This window comes from Chiloscyllium plagiosum, unplaced genomic scaffold (assembly GCF_037043375.1).
Source record: "Chiloscyllium plagiosum isolate Xiang-an unplaced genomic scaffold, Cpla_swu_hap1 HiC_scaffold_2, whole genome shotgun sequence".
In the NCBI taxonomy this organism is placed as follows: Eukaryota; Metazoa; Chordata; class Chondrichthyes; order Orectolobiformes; family Hemiscylliidae; genus Chiloscyllium; species Chiloscyllium plagiosum.
Genome location: NW_028270140.1, coordinates 150331727 through 150347239, shown reverse-complemented (window position 1 = coordinate 150347239; position 15513 = coordinate 150331727). Strand labels below are relative to the sequence as shown.

At 46.1% G+C, this 15513-nt stretch overlaps 1 protein-coding gene across 1 annotated transcript in view; it reads left to right on the top strand.

The window, feature by feature from the left end:
• The window catches only part of LOC122565272 (sialic acid-binding Ig-like lectin 15), a 36051-nt gene extending 31580 nt beyond the window's left edge, over positions 1-4471 (top strand). The window contains exon 6 of the mRNA XM_087974632.1: positions 3861-4471. Coding sequence (XP_087830758.1) covers positions 3861-3907 — 47 coding nt within the window. The 3' untranslated portion in view covers positions 3908-4471. The remainder of the gene's footprint in view (positions 1-3860) is intronic.
• The last annotated feature ends 11042 nt before the right edge of the window (positions 4472-15513 follow it).

Here is a 15513-nt window from a genome sequence, read left to right as displayed (position 1 = left end):
GTCAATTCACAGAACCATCCAGCACGGAAACAGTCCCTTCGATTCAACTCGTGCGCTCCAATCTGACTTAGTCCCCTTTGCCAGCACTTGGCCCATATCCCTCTCAACCCTTCCTGTTCATCTACCCATCCAGATGCCTTTTAAATGTTGTAATTGTACCAGCCTCCTCCACATCTTCTGTCAGTTCATTCCATACACGCACCATGCTCTGTATGAAAATGTTATCCCTCGGGCCCTTTTTAAATCTTTCCCCTCTCACCTTAAACATATGCCCTCTAGTTTTGAACTGGCCCACCCCAGGAAAACGATCTTGTCTGGTTACCCCGTCCATGTCCCTCATGATTTTATAAACCTCTGTAAGGTCACCCTTTATTTTTATTGACTCATAGGACATGGGAATTGATGGCTGATTTATTGCCTGTCCCTAGTTGCCCTTGAGGGGGTGCTGGTGAGTTGCATCCTTGAACCACTGCAAGGGGCGGCATGGTAGCACAGTAGTTAGCACTGCTGCCTCACAGCGCCAGAGACCCGGGTTCAATTCCCGCCTGAGGCGACTGACTGACTGTGTGAAGTTTGCATATTCTCCCCGTGTCTGCGTGGGTTTCCTCCTGGTGCTCCGATTTCCTCCCACAGTCCAAAAATGTGTAGGTTAGGTGAATTAGCCATGCTAAATTGCCCAAGGTGTTAGGGGCAGGGGTAAATGTAGGGGAATGGGTCTGGGTGGGTTGCGCTTCGGTGGGTCAGTGTGGACTTGTTGGGCCGAAGGGCCTGTTTCCCACACTGTAAGTAATCTAAATATAAATCGCCCCTCAGTCTCTGACACTCCAGGGAAAACAGCCCCAGCCTCTTCCTGTAGCTCAAACCTTCCGACCTCAGTAACATTTTTGTAAATCTTTTCTGACCTCTTTCATGTTTCACAACATTCTTCTGGAAGAATTGAATGCATTATTCTGACAGTGGCCCCACCAATATCCTGTACAGTTGCAATATGATGCCCCCAGCTCCTGTTCGTAATGCTCTGAAAGCTGAAGATAAGCATGTCAAAGGTCTTCTTCACCACCATATCTAAAAGTGACTCTACTTTCAAGGAACTATGTACAGTACTTGCACCCCTAGGCTTTCTGTTTGACAATACTCCCCAGGGCCCTCCCATTAACTGCATAAGTCCTGCCCTGGTTTGCCTTACCACAATGCGACACCTCACATTAGGCAGATTTGTAAAGAGTAAGGGAACAAAAGGTTATGGAGAAAAGGCAGGAAAGTGAATTGAGGTTTATCAGGTCGGCCGCAATCTCATTGAATGATTCAATAGGCTGAGTGGCGTCCTACTCCCATGTTTTTGGGCTATCTGAGTCCTGGGGTGTGACATAACCCTGGGGACTGTGTTTCTGAGGAGAGAGGCTACCAGCTCTGACACCTGCTACCCCCCACCCACTCCACCCACACCCGCATCCTTGGAGTGGAGAAGTGTACGGAAAGATGCAATCAAGGGGTGTGCAAAAGAATTTGATGTTTTGAGAAAATACCCTATCTGCCCATCTCAAAGTCAACATTTCAGAGCAATTCTTTCAGGTCAAAGTCACAGGGTTGGCCTTGGCATGGGTGATGTTTACAAAAGTGCTGGCGTCAGTGTGTGCCTGCCTGTGTGTGTCTGTATCTGTGTGTCTGTCTGTATCTGTGTCTGTCTGTGAGATTTCCAGTGGCATGGTGCCCCCTGCTGTTTCGGAAGCTGAAGTGCTGGCAAATTGATGTGACTAGTTTTTAACCATTTCACAAGGAGCTGAATTCCCAGAAACCCCGATGGACTGCTCCACGTTGTGACTGAATCACGTTGTGATACAGCGATGTTCCCTGTGGGAATGTCCCGCCTGCTGCAGAGGTAGCACGTTAACAAGGGGGTAATTAACAATAATGCCTACACTGCTTCCAGTTTCTCACCGCTGTGCCAATCCACTTCCTGCCACCTCACTGAGCATCGTTCCAGACCCTCATTCCTCCCCTTTCCAGGTGGAATTTCCTGCCCTCGCCGTGATGTAGGTTTGATGATTGGGCAGGGAGGGGGTGTAGTCAGGGTATTTAATGGGGTGGGCATGTGGAGGGCAGGGAGGGGGTGTAGCCAGGGTATTTAATGGGGTGGGCATGTGGAGGGTGGAGAACCTGCCCCTAGCCTTACTCCCTCAAGTCCCACAAACACAGCCAATGGAAACCTTCAACTATCCAATTAATGCTCACTTAAAGGCCTCACTCACCATGTCTCCGATGGTAAACCCATTTTTCTGTCTGGAAGACCCTTAGCAGGGTTGGGGTGGGGGGGGGGAGATTCTGAGGGAATGGTGGGGTTGGGGGAGACCACTTGTTCAAAGGCACAGGGCGTCTTTGTTCTGAGGTTGAGGCCATTTGGACGATCATTAGACCAGAAGGCATGGGATCAGCAGTAGGCCATTCAGCCCATTCAATAAGATCATGGCTGATCTGATAATCCTCAACCCCACTCTCCTGCCTTTTCCCCATAACCCTTGATTCAAGCCCTGATTAAAAATCTGTCTTGAATATACTTAATGCCAGGAAATCTTTCCTCAGAAACTGGTCTGACTAGTGCCTTGTATAGTTTTAGCAAAGTTTCCCCAACCTTTACGCTTCCTTCTCTTTGAAATAAAGCCAGCATTCCATTTACCTTCCCTATTACAGTGAACCTGGAAGGTAGCTTTTTGTGATTCATGGATGAGGAATCCCAAATCTGTGTGTGCTGCACCTTCCTCCATTTTACAACTCCTCTTCAACCTGCCAAAATGCCACCGTCTCCGTTCTCTCCTTTCCCCTCTCCACCCAGCCCCTCACTTGCCATTGACTTCCCTCAGCCCTTTTCCATGCCCCCTCATAGTGTCACCAGCCCGATCCCCTTCTCAATCTGAGACCTCGGGTGGGTGCAGTACCAGCAACAGCCTGGTGGGGCTGCTGAGCACAGAAGAGATGTTCATAGAATCCTCCAATGCAGCCAGAGGCCAATTGGCCATTCAAGTCTGTACTGACCCTTTGAATAGCATTCCACCCAGACCCATCTCCCACCCTATCCCTGTGACCCTGCATTTCCCACGGCCAATTCACCTAAACTGCGAGGAAACCGGATCACCCAGAGGAAACCCACACAGACTTGGGGAGAATGTGCAACCTTCACATAGACAGTTGCCTGAGACTGGAATTGAGCCCAGGTCCCTGGATCTGGGTGGCAGCAGTGCCAACCACTGAGCCACCATGTTGGCTGCTGATTGGCTAGCAGCTCTCAGTGGGTGGGTCTCATACTGCCAAGATCCCTGATCCCAAGAGATCAGCTGATGCCAATGCTACAAGATATGGTGCCCTGACCTGAAAAGGGGCAATGTTGGGGTCTCCCTGAATCTCCACACAGTGACTCCCTGCTAATGTCGGGCTTACACGATGCACGTGTAAAATGACATATTGTATTTTTAGGCCAAATGTTATCGTGTTCACCAGTGTACATGAGTACACACAGTAACTAAGGAAGAATTTTCCAGGATTGATTGGTCACCATTGTTCTGTAAAATTTATTTAACCCCTCATGCTTTTCATAGATAGTTTGAGTCAACCTGTTAAGTCATCCCTGGGGCAAAGGAGACTTGAACCTGGGCATCCCAGTTCAGAGGTAGGGACACTAGCACTGAATCACGAGAGCCCTAACAGGGTGTTGCATGATTGGGAGTACATTGCCTGAAAAGTTGCTGGAGGCAGAATATTCTAGAAAGAATCTTGGAGCAGAACAGAGCGGAAAGCAGCTTGTGCGAACTTGCCAGGGTTAGAGTTTTGTTCCACTGACAAAGAAGTTAACTCCTTCCTTTTCACAGAGGAGACTAGCACTGTTCCAGAATCCCCAGAAGTTAATGGCCACTAACGGGTGAGCTTTACTGGATGCGACGTTTGACTGTGGCCATACCCTCGGACTAGACCTCGCAGAACACAACAAACCCAAGACGTGGTGCCCCGTGAAAGGAGTCGGACTCTGTGCAAAGTGACCATCGATATTTTACAGTCTCCTCTTCAGTGTCTCAACGCAGGGCTCGGGGGGACTGAGACTTCTGCTTTTGGATTGGCTGATTGCCCAATGAAAAGCCACCTTGGCAACGTACTGTGTGCTGTGGGATCTCCAGCCTCACTGTGCAGGCTAGAAACTGTTAAACCCCAGTGTCGTTTGGGAAGATTCAGTGACACCAAGCGTGTGTACAGGTTCTGCTCCCCAAACCTACCAGCTGCAGATTCATTCTACCATACGGGCATCACCTGGCATGTGTTGGCCATTGATCGGAGATGATGCTGGGCACCTTCTGGAACTGTGCAGCAGTTTGATATGACCGAGTATCAGAGAGAAGATCCATTCATATTGCTAAGAGTCTGGAGTCGGGGTTCCTTTCCTGAAGGATATTTGAGGACCAGTCGCTTTTTTTTTACAAGAATGTAACAGCTATGGTGGTTTTATAAACACAACATATTGTAGAAGCTGCAATTCTGAAACAAACACTGAGAATGTTGGAGAAATTCAGCAGATCTGGCAGTAACCCTGGAGAGAGAAACAGCGTTATATTTTGGGTCCAGTAACTCTCCCTCTGGACTCGAGTCATGAACTCTGTTTCTCTCTCTCCTCAGATGCTGCCAGATTTTCCGTGTTTCTCCAGCTTTGTGGTGTTGTTTAGTGTTAATGTTTTATTTCCAGGTTGAACTAAATCCATTTGGACTGATCTTCTTTGGATTATCAGTGCAGTAATGTGACCACAATACCCCTGGATCCGGCTTGCAGTATTGTTAAAGATTGGTAAATTATTTGATCACCTGTTCGATCTAGTTTTCCCATTAACCCACACCGAGTAGAATAAATCCCTGCTCCCAGTGCTGACCAGGAGAACCAGCCAACATATTGGATTTTGCAATTTTACACATGTGTATCCTCAGTCTCAGCCTCATGAAAGAACCAGAAATAACATGGGATTGATGCAGTTCCTGACATATCCAGAAATGGATTAGTGGTGCTGGAAGAGCACAGCAGTTCAGGCAGCATCCAAGGAGCTTTGAAATCGACGTTTCGGGCAAAAGCCCTTCGATTTCGAAGCTCCTTGGATGCTGCCTGAACTGCTGTGCTCTTCCAGCACCACTAATCCAGAATCTGGTTTCCAGCATCTGCAGTCATTGTTTTTACCTCTTTTTTTATATCCAGAAATGGGAAGTGCACTGGAAAGGCAGTGTTGTAGATTCATACAATCCACACAGCAGGCTGTTCAGCCCACCAAGTCCACACGTATGCTCCAAAGAGCGTCCCACCCAGACCCCACACCCCTACTCCATAACCCTGCATTTCCATGGCCAATCCACCCAGCCTACACATCCCTGCTCATTATGGGCAGCTTAGCATGGACAATCCAACTAACCTGCACATCTTTGGACTCTGGGAGCCACCCAAACGATCCAAAGGAAAGCCCACAGACATGGGGAGAATGTGCAAACTGTGCCCAGACAGTTACCCAAGGTCACTCGCACTGTGAAGCAGCAGTGCTAAACACTGTCGTTTGGATCTATGTTAGATTAGAAACAGATATTTGTGGAGAATCTCAGCAGATCTGGCAGCATCTGGTGGGAGAGAGAGAAAGAGACGTACAGAGAGAGAGAGTTAATGTTTTGAGTGTGCATGGACTCTGTTTTCTCTCCACAGATGCTACTATTTGTTTTATGTCGGGTGGCAATCTGGGGGAATGGGGCGGGGGTTGGGGAGGCCCAGACCAGCCATCGTCAGATTGAGGACTGAGTGTTTTCCTCCTATTTATGGGACCTCGCAGATTGGTACCAGCTGAGGAGAGTTGAAAATGTGTTGCTGGAAAAGCGCAGCAGGTCAGGCAGCATCCAAGGAACAGGAGAATCGACGTTTCGGGCATAAGCCCTTCTTCTCCTGTTCTTTGGATGCTGCCTGACCTGCTGCGCTTTTCCAGCAACACATTTTCAGCTCTGATCTCCAGCATCTGCAGTCCTCACTTTCACCATCTGAGGAGAGTCAGTGAAGGGCCCAGTAGATAGCCTGGAATGCACCCTGTCCTCCAACTGATTGAGGAGGGATGTCCATTCCAGGATGCAGAGTAAATGATGCAACCTACCCCACCTTGAGCCTGTTTCCTGATTCTGTCAGATCATAGAGGGTACACTGTTCACATGCCAGGCCAGGTTGGCAGCGCAGAGGGTGGTACACTGTTTCCCCACCCCCAACATAGTGCCCAAGTGGATTCTGTAGTAACAGTGCAGCAAGGGAATTGATTCCCTCTCATGACCATCATGTTGACGGACAACATATTTCCAAGATTTTGGATTATTTGCTGACTCAGCTGAAGAAGACTTGATCAGAGTGACTGGTATTTACTCGTCACTCTGTTTGGGAGAGGGTGAGGGTGTTGACTGGCTCCCTTGGTCAGAGTGTGCTCCAGAATGATGCCAACAGTGTGGGTTCAGTTGCTGTGCTGGTCGTTCACAGATACCATGCCCATGTTTGCAGAGTGGAGCTATATAGAATGAATTGTGTATGTGTCTCGCTATCAAAGGGAGCTGTCCATGGTGCCCTTGGACTACGGCAAATTATTTATAAATCTATTCCTGGTTATTTATTCTTTCTACATTAGGCAAAATAATTGCAATGCTCGAGCATTTTTAATTATTGACCGTTTTTCAACAAGCTAATGCATCAAAATATACCGCTAGATTGTACACCATTACCTTCATAAGGGTAACTAGGGTCCGTCAATAAATGCTGGCCCAGCCAGTGATGCTCACAAGTGAATAAAGTGTTTAATTTATTTTCAGCAGTTTCTGATCCTTATTTCACAAATGTCACTGGACTCTGAGTGACACATTGCAGCCAGTATTTGACAAATAAATCTGTTTTAACTCATGACAAGGAGCAACATGCCTCCAAGCCTTTGGACTGCAGTTTTGGAAAGCAGAGTGGTTATTTACCTTGTACGCAAATGTTATTCACAACAAGTCAAGGACAGTGTTTGGAGACATCTTCAGCTGCCTGAGTGAAGGTTCCCCAGTAAATGGAAGGCGTTACAATCGCAAGGCTGCGTATATGAGTCTCAAATATTGTTTCAGGAGCCGGCAATGAGGATAGACTAGTCAATGCACTGTTTCCTTCCTTAGACAATGACAGTTCCTTCAGAATGTTCCTGGCGCTTATGAGCAGCTCAGCTGGATTTCCACCGGATTGCAAACACTTGCCAGGAGATTACTCCCGACTCAGTCCATCCTTAATTAGGCCAACTCAAAGTGAACTCGCCTCAATGATCTAAACTCACTTTTAACGGCAAAATAGCCCAGTCGGAGCATGTTGAGGCCATAATGGAGATGGAGACCATTCTGCCTAATGTACTTTTGTCAGCTCTTCGTAATAAGATCGAAAGACTTAAGAACTATAAAGGAGCAGGCAGTTCCCTTCTTGCCTGTTGTTGCCGTTCAGACCAATCTATGACTGTGCCCCCACACTGGCCATCAAACATCGATCCAACTCAGCCTTCAATATAATCAGTGACCCATGGGCCACTGTCCTTTAACCTGACCACCCCCAGTTCTCAATCTCCTGTCAAGAGGAAGCATTCTCACAGAATTCACCCCATTAAACTTCTTCAGAATCGTCTACTACTCATTTTTGTCACCTCTCATCCTTCTAAACGTCAATGGACATCGGCCAAAACTGCTCAACCCTTTCCTCCGTGCCAGGAATCAGTCGAGTGAACCTTCTCTCTTGCTCTTGAGTTTTAAAAGGGAGTTTAGGTATTTTTAATAAACCAGATTAATTTGGACATGTTATATCACACATCTGGAGTAGGTAAGACTTGAACCCTGACCTTTTGGCCTAGGCACTACCACTGCACCATCGGAGGCTGGTTTAATAACTTCCTTTCCAGAGGGTGAGATAGCAGAGGGTGGATTCAATCCTTGGATTATGGCCCCGCCGTGCTTCTACTGGGCTCATTTTGCTGTTAAAAGGGAGTTTGGATCATTGAGGCTAGTTCCATTTATCTGAGTTGGCCTGATTAAAGTGTTGCTGGAAAAGCACAGCAGGTCGCGCAGCATCAGAGGAGCAGGAGAATCGAAGTTCTGGGCATAAGCCCTTCATCAGGAACCAGGCTCATGCCTGAAACATCGATTATCCTGCTCCTCGGATGCTGCCTGGCCTGCTGTGCTTTGCCAGCACCACAATCTTGACTCTGATCTCCAGGACCTGCAGTCCTCACTTTCTCAGTTAGCCTGATTAAAGGTCTCACATTAACTCTTCAGACTCTCTAGCTCAGAGATATTCAAGTTTGACAGAGATATCTCCCCATGCATGACTCAGACACTGAGTTCATCAAAGTTTAAGTAATCAAGTTTTAGAAATGCACTTACTGACCACCTTAAAAATATTACAGGAAGTTATGCTCATCAGAAATTCAAGGCAAGCTCCAATTCTGAAGAAACCCGTTATTTCTGGAAAATAGCCTCAAGTGAATGTACAGAAAACAAAGCCGATTATAGCGATGGCAGCTTTAGCATCGAGATAACGGTGACTCTGGACAGAGAGTTTGAGTATCTGTGAGGTTATTGATGGGGTAAAAGGGATCAACCTTCCCTCTGTTGTGGAGTTGAAGGCATGTACTGTACCTTTAAGAGAGAGTGAAAGTTGAAAAGCTGGTAAGCCTGTCATGTGACTGACTGTAGGTACAGTGTGTGCTGGATAAGTTGAAGATGTAACATTAGAAATGTAGCCCAGATACTGAGTTGTTTACACAATAGTTCAAATTCAACCAATCAGTTTAAATTATGCCCCATGATACTAAAACCCGATCAAATTTGAATTTAATGTCTTGACAACTTCAAACCAATGAGATAATTCAATGTTTTGGGGTATAAAAGCAGGCATTATGGACAGTTAGCTGGAGAAAGAGCACCTTCTACCATCGAATGACTGCTATTCAAAAACATTCCGTCTGAAAGATACCTTTTTCATATGAAACATCTTTGCAGCAGAAGACAGAAGATGACCCAGGAAGAAGCAGAAGAGGATGGACAGCCACTGGCTGGGTTTGGAACTTGACTTTTTTGTAAATTTAATAGGGGCTTTATCGGATCAGTATATTGTTATAGAGTGAGAGGTAGGTAAATTGTTAAGACAAAGGAGGCTTACAGTGTAGATAGTTGTTATTTAATGTTCTCTTTTGGAGTTAAAGATTAAATTGTTAGTTTTCCTTTAATTAGAATTTGGGTAATTCTCTGTCCCTCATACTTTAACAGATTAGGAGGTGGGGTGAGCTTTCTCTGTCTCTGGTTTAAATGATCAGAAGGGTTTACCACCATGTCGTTACAGTTTGGAGGCTCAGGTCCGGGATTTGGTCAGGTTTAGACAGAGCCAGTCTGAGATTTGAACAGATTTGGGGTACGAAAGATCCCAGCAGATTTAAACACTTGCTGATTAGTGTCCCAGATCTTTAAATAAAATGTAGGTGAGACAATTTATTTAATTTCATTTACTTGTGGTTGGTTAAATTAAAACTGAGAGAAATGGCTCTTAAAATTGCTAAAGAAGTTCGGCGGTTTGAAGATGATTCTCAAATTTGCCAAGAAAGTTTAGAAGGAAAGGAATTACAATTCGTAAAGAGGTTAAAATTAGGTTTAACCAAGGACAAAAGTGAAGCTGAAATTGTAAGGGAGTCACTCGAACACTTATGTGTGTCAGAGAAACAGACAAGTGCTGTAGAGTTAGAAAAACTTCAATTACAATTGAAGAAAATGGAGTTAGAAGATAAACAGAGAGGAGAAAGAAAGAGAGAAGAAAGGGAGGAAAAAGAAAGAGAGAAGATTCTTAGCTGAGCAAAGAGGGAGAAGAAAGAGAGTGAGAAAGGGAAAGAGAAAAAGAGAAGCTGAACTTCAGAAGTTGTGACTTAGTCAGCAAAGCCAACTTAACAGGATGGAGATTAAAAGAGAAGGTAGTGATATATGCAAATATGTTAAAACGCTGCCAAATCTTGATGAGAAAGATGTCGAAGCCTTCTTTATTTCATTTGAAAAATTGGTGAGACAGATGGAGTGGGCAAAGGACTTGTGGGTAATGCTAGTTCAGACTAAGCTGGTAGGCAGAGCGAGTGAGGTATTTGCAGCGCTGTCACATAAGGGGTGAAGAGATTATGAAGATGTCAAACAGACTATTTTGAGTGCTTATGAATTGGTACCAGAAGCATATAGACAGTGGTTCAGAAACACAAAGAAGGAACCAAATCAGACTCGTGTTGAGTTCGAAAGAATTAAATATAGTCATTTTGATAGGTGCAGGCCTTAAAAATAGAAAAAACCTACGAAGCTCTAAGAGAATTAATTCTGCTGGAAGAGTTTAAAAACTCACTTCCAGAGATGATAAGAATTCACATGGATGAACAGGAAGTGACAAGTGCAGCAGAGATGACAGATGCATATGTATTGGTGTATAAGGCAAAGTTTAGCTTCTGGCAAGAATTTCATCCTGTGAGGGATAGAAGTTAGGAGAAGGGGAGATCCTACACGATGAAACAGAGTAGAGAGCACTGGTCAAAAACGAAGCCCAAGAGGGTGAAAGGCCTCAGGTGTTTCCACTGTGGTAAAGTGGCACACGTAAAGTCACAGTGCTGGCCGTTAAACAAAGGGAAAAGATGCTAAGCCAGTGACATTAGTGAAAGTAGTAAAGGAAACCCTAAGAAAAGTTGAGGAGCTGCAGGAGAGTGCACAGCCTCGGCAGGGGCTGGGGATGGAGTTAGTGCCTGAGCCCCGGAATCATGGGGGAACAATCCTGGCGTGCTGGCTTTCAATGTTGCTATAAAAAAGATGGAGCTTTTCATCTTGCACTTGCACTTGTGGGCGGCACAGTGGTTGTGGGCGGCACGGTGGTTAGCACTGCTGCCTCACAGCGCCAGAGACCCGGGTTCAATTCCCGCCTCAGGCGACTGACTGCGTGGAGTTTGCACGTTCTCCCCGTGTCTGTGTGGGTTTCCTCCGGGTGCTCCAGTTTCCTCCCACAGTCCAAAGATGTGCAGGTTAGGTGAATTGCCATACTAAATTGCCCGTAGTGTTAGGTAAGGGGTAAATGTATGGGTGGGTTGCGCTTCGGCGGGTCGGTGTGGACCTGTTGGGCTGAAGGGCCTGTTTCCACACTGTAATGTAATCTAATCAGAACTGAACAGTAAGAAAAGAAACAACCTTGGAAAGGCAGCAATGTTGCTTTTTTTCTTGCACCCTAGTCCCGATGAGTACAAGACAAAACTTGGTCTGCTTTTATCAATGGTTCCACCCTGTGCCATCGAGCAAGAACAAAATGACAATGGACAGGAGACAGCATTCTTCATTGGTAGCTACAACTCAGGTCGTACCGAGACTTCACACACTTAACAATCCACAAGAATCTTTCTGAGTAAACTTTACCCAAGAGGCAAATTCTTTTAAAGTGTGTGAAGTCTCAGCACGACCTGAGTTTTGTCTTGAACTCATCGGGACTAGGGTGCAAGAAAAAAAGCAACATTGCTGCCTTTCCAAGGTTGTTTCTTTTCTTACTGTTCAGTTCTGACAAGTGCAAGATGAAAAGCTCCATCTTTATGGCAACATTGAAAGCCAGCACGCCAGGATTATTCCCCCATGATTCAGGGGTATTTTACAAACAAGGTCATTGATATAATGAGGAAAGCAAGAAGGTGGGACTGACAGAACAAAGAGTTTGAGGACCATGAGGCCACCATAGGATGGAGGAGCAGAATCCAGCCCATCAAGTCTGCTCCGCTGTTCAATGGGATCATGGCTGATCTAATAATCCTTGCACATTCTTCCCATGTCTGCTTGGGTTTCCTCCTGGTGCTCCAGTTTCCTCCCACAATCCAAAGATGTACAGGTGTGGTGAATTGGCCATGCTCAATTGACCATAGTGTCCAAGGATGTGTGGGCTAGGTAGGTTAGCCATGAGGTTACGGGGTGGGTTCTGAGTGGGGTGCTCTTTGGAGAGTTGGTGTGGACTTGACGGGCTGAATGGCCTCTTTCTGCACTGTTGGGATTCTAACCAATCCCTTTATCCTTCTTCACTGTAGGGATTCTAAGAAAAAATCCTCAACTCCACTTTCCTGCCTTTTCCCTGTAACCTTTGATCCCCCTTCCTGATAGTCTCCCTCAGCCTTGAAAATACATAATGACCCAGCCTCGACAGCCCTCTGTGGTAAAGAATTCCACAGACTCACTCCTCTCTGAGAGAAGACATTCCTCCCCGTCTCTGTCTTAAATGGGCGATCCCTCTGATGCCCTCTGGTCCTAGACTCTCCCACCAGGGGGAGCAACCTCTCCATATCTCCCCTGTCAAGACCCCAAGAACCTTGTATGTTTCAATAAGATTACCTCACTTGCTTCTAAACGCCAATGAGTACAGGCCCAATCTACTCCACATCTCCTCAGGTGACAGTGCCTCAGTTCGCAGCATCGGGGTAGTCAACCTTCTTAGCACTGCCTCCAACATGTTAAGGAGGAGTGGCTTGGAGGTACTCCCTCTGTAAATGTTGACCGCTGTGAGTAAAATCCAGAAAACATCAGGGGTCATTTCCAGTTTCTGGCACTTTGCGTGTAAAACTCTTGGCTCGATTGTAGGGTTGCAAATTGAAGTCTTCACTGGGCTTTGGGAATGCAGTGGAACTGGACTTTACTGTGCCACAGACATAGGAAACATCCATAAATAGGGGGGACCCTCTGTAATGACAGAAGTTGCACATTGCAAAACAGGCAGAATTTGTGAGGTGGCCTGCGGATGTGAAAGGTGCTATACAAATGATGGGAATCTGGAACTCAGTGCCTGTAAGGGGTGACAGAGGCAGAAATTCTTGTAACGTTGAAGTATTTAGACATGGGAAAGGTTGCGGGAAAAATGCTGGGTAATGGAGTTAGAAGAGTTAGGTGGTTATTGTTGACTGGTGCAAGCTCAATGGGCTAAAGGGCCTTTTCTCCATGCTGGAGATCTCTGTACCTCGGTGACTAAATGGTGTAACCAGGGTAGTTTTGTGCCTCTGGAACTGCAGATTACCAACCGTTGGGGTGGCACGGTGGCTCAGTGGTTAGCACTGCTGCCTCACAGCGCAAGGGCCCCAGGTTCGATTCCAGCCTTGGGTGACTGTCTATGTGGAGTTTTCACCTTCTCCCCGCGTCTGTGTGGGTTTCCTCCGGGTGCTCCGGTTTCCTCCCACAATCCAAAGATGCGTAGGTCAGGTGAATTGGCCATGGGAAATTGCCCGTAGTGTTAGGTGCATTAGTCAGAGGGAAAGATAGGGAAGGGGAATGGATCTGGTGGGTTACTCTTCGGAGGGTCTATGTGGATGTGTTGGGCTGAAGGGCCTGTTTCCATACTGTAGAGATTCTAATCTAAAACAACTCTCCAGGGTTGTCTTGACATTGCCAGGAATGAAAAGCAAACCTCCAGGTTACAGCTGTGAGTAACTTAGGAGATAGATCATTGGGCATTAAAACATTCTTCTAACATGATATATATATTTTAACAGTTGTTCTCCTGCTTGGAGAGTATTAGAGTATATCAGGGGTGCAGTGACATGATCCCCTTAAACCTCTTGCTCTCACTGTGTCATGTCTCGGAGGATTCATACACTGCACCCCAAAAGGTTGGTTTCTGGAAGAAATCCAATTTGTATCTGGTTGTTTCAAACACTGACCGGCTGTTCTCTCTCGAGAACCTGTTCTGCCAGTTGAGGGATGGTGGCCTACGTCACTAGGTCTGTAATCTGATGATCCACCGTGCTGGGACATGGATTCAAATACCAGCATGGCAGCTGGTGGAATTTAAATATAAAAAAACAATCTGTTCTATAAATCTAGACACAGTGATCATTGTAAGAACTCTGTCTGCCATGTTTTCCTGGTCTGGCCAAATATGACTCCAGAGTCGATGAAGTTTGGAGCCGAAATAGCACAGCAGCAGAGGAGCAGGGGAGTCGATGTTTTAGGTCAGAACCTCTCATCAGGACTGAGGGAGGGGGAAGGGAGCTGGGAAATAGCTACAGGGTGGAGGAGATGACCAGGGTTGCAGTGGGAGAGAGAGAGAGAGAGAGAGAGACCCACTGAGATCTTTGTGGAGGGAGGTGGAAAACCTCTTCAAGGTGGGTGTCCTCGGCAGAGGCTTCGCAGTGAGCTTTTCAGCGACTTGGGGATAGTGAGGACTGCAGGTGTTGGAGAAGTCAGTCAATATAATGTAGACTCCAAACAATGTGGTCAACTCTTCAAGCCCTCTGAAATGGCTGAGCAAGTTGAAAAGGCAATTCCAGAACAGTGCAAGAGTGAATGGAGGAAGAATTCTGGAGAATGAGGATAATGCTCACTGTGAAATCAATCTCGCATCGACAAGACCCAAAGGGCATAACCTTTAAACTCCATTTACTCCTTAGCTACTTCACAGCCTCTGAGACTCAATATTGAGTTCAATAACTTCAGAGTTTGAACTCCGAACTTCATTGTTCTTATCTGGAGTCCCATCCCAGCCATGTCTTGTTGGTTTAACATTCAGAAGAGCATACCCAATTTCTCCTTTTCACTCCTAACATTGACACCTGTTTTACATCTCTATCTCTCCTTTAACACCATGAGCACTGCCTTTACCTTTCACTCTCAGTGCCCTCACGGTCAATGTGATCCAGGATCTAGGTCCTTTCAGTTCTGAAGAAGACTCTTACATCACTCAGAACATTAACTCTCTCCACAGATGCTGCCAGACCTGATGAGATTCCCCAACACTTTCTGCTTTTATTTCAGATTTCCGGCATCTGCAGTATTTTGCTTTGATTTGTTTACAGATGATATTATGTGATAATCTTGAGCTGAGGGTCACTGTTTTAAAAATCAGGGATTGCCAATTTAAAATGTCTTGTTTTTCTCTCAGGAGGTTCTAGGTCTTTGCAGGTCTTACCCTGAAAAGATGGTGGAAGCAGAGCCCATGAATAGTTTTTAAGGCAGAGTAATAAAGAGCTGGGAACGTGGATTTGAGATTACCATCAGATCATCACAATCCCATTGAATGGCAGAACAGACTCATGCCGGATGGTGTATTCCTGCTCCTAACGTTCATAAGAGGGAGTCAAGGTCAGTGAGAAACTGGGAAGTTGTTTTGTTCTGATTCCTGCTGGGAAACCAGTTACCATGGCAACCTGCTAATTACACAATGGCTACTTTAACAATCGGTAAATGACATATCCCAGTTTTGCGAGCTGGGAGCAGACAGGGTGTGTTTAGGATACATTACCCTCCCGAAGGTATAGAACCTTGAGTCCTGTCATCAGAGTTAACACTGAGGCTGTTATCTCAGCAAGCGAGGGCTTTTCTCTGGATCTTCGATGAGATGTGACTATTGCTGCTAAGGGCCTGTCCATCCCCAGTTCCTCTGTTAAAAATCACACAGTACCAAGTTATAGTCCAACAGGTTTATTTGGAAGCACT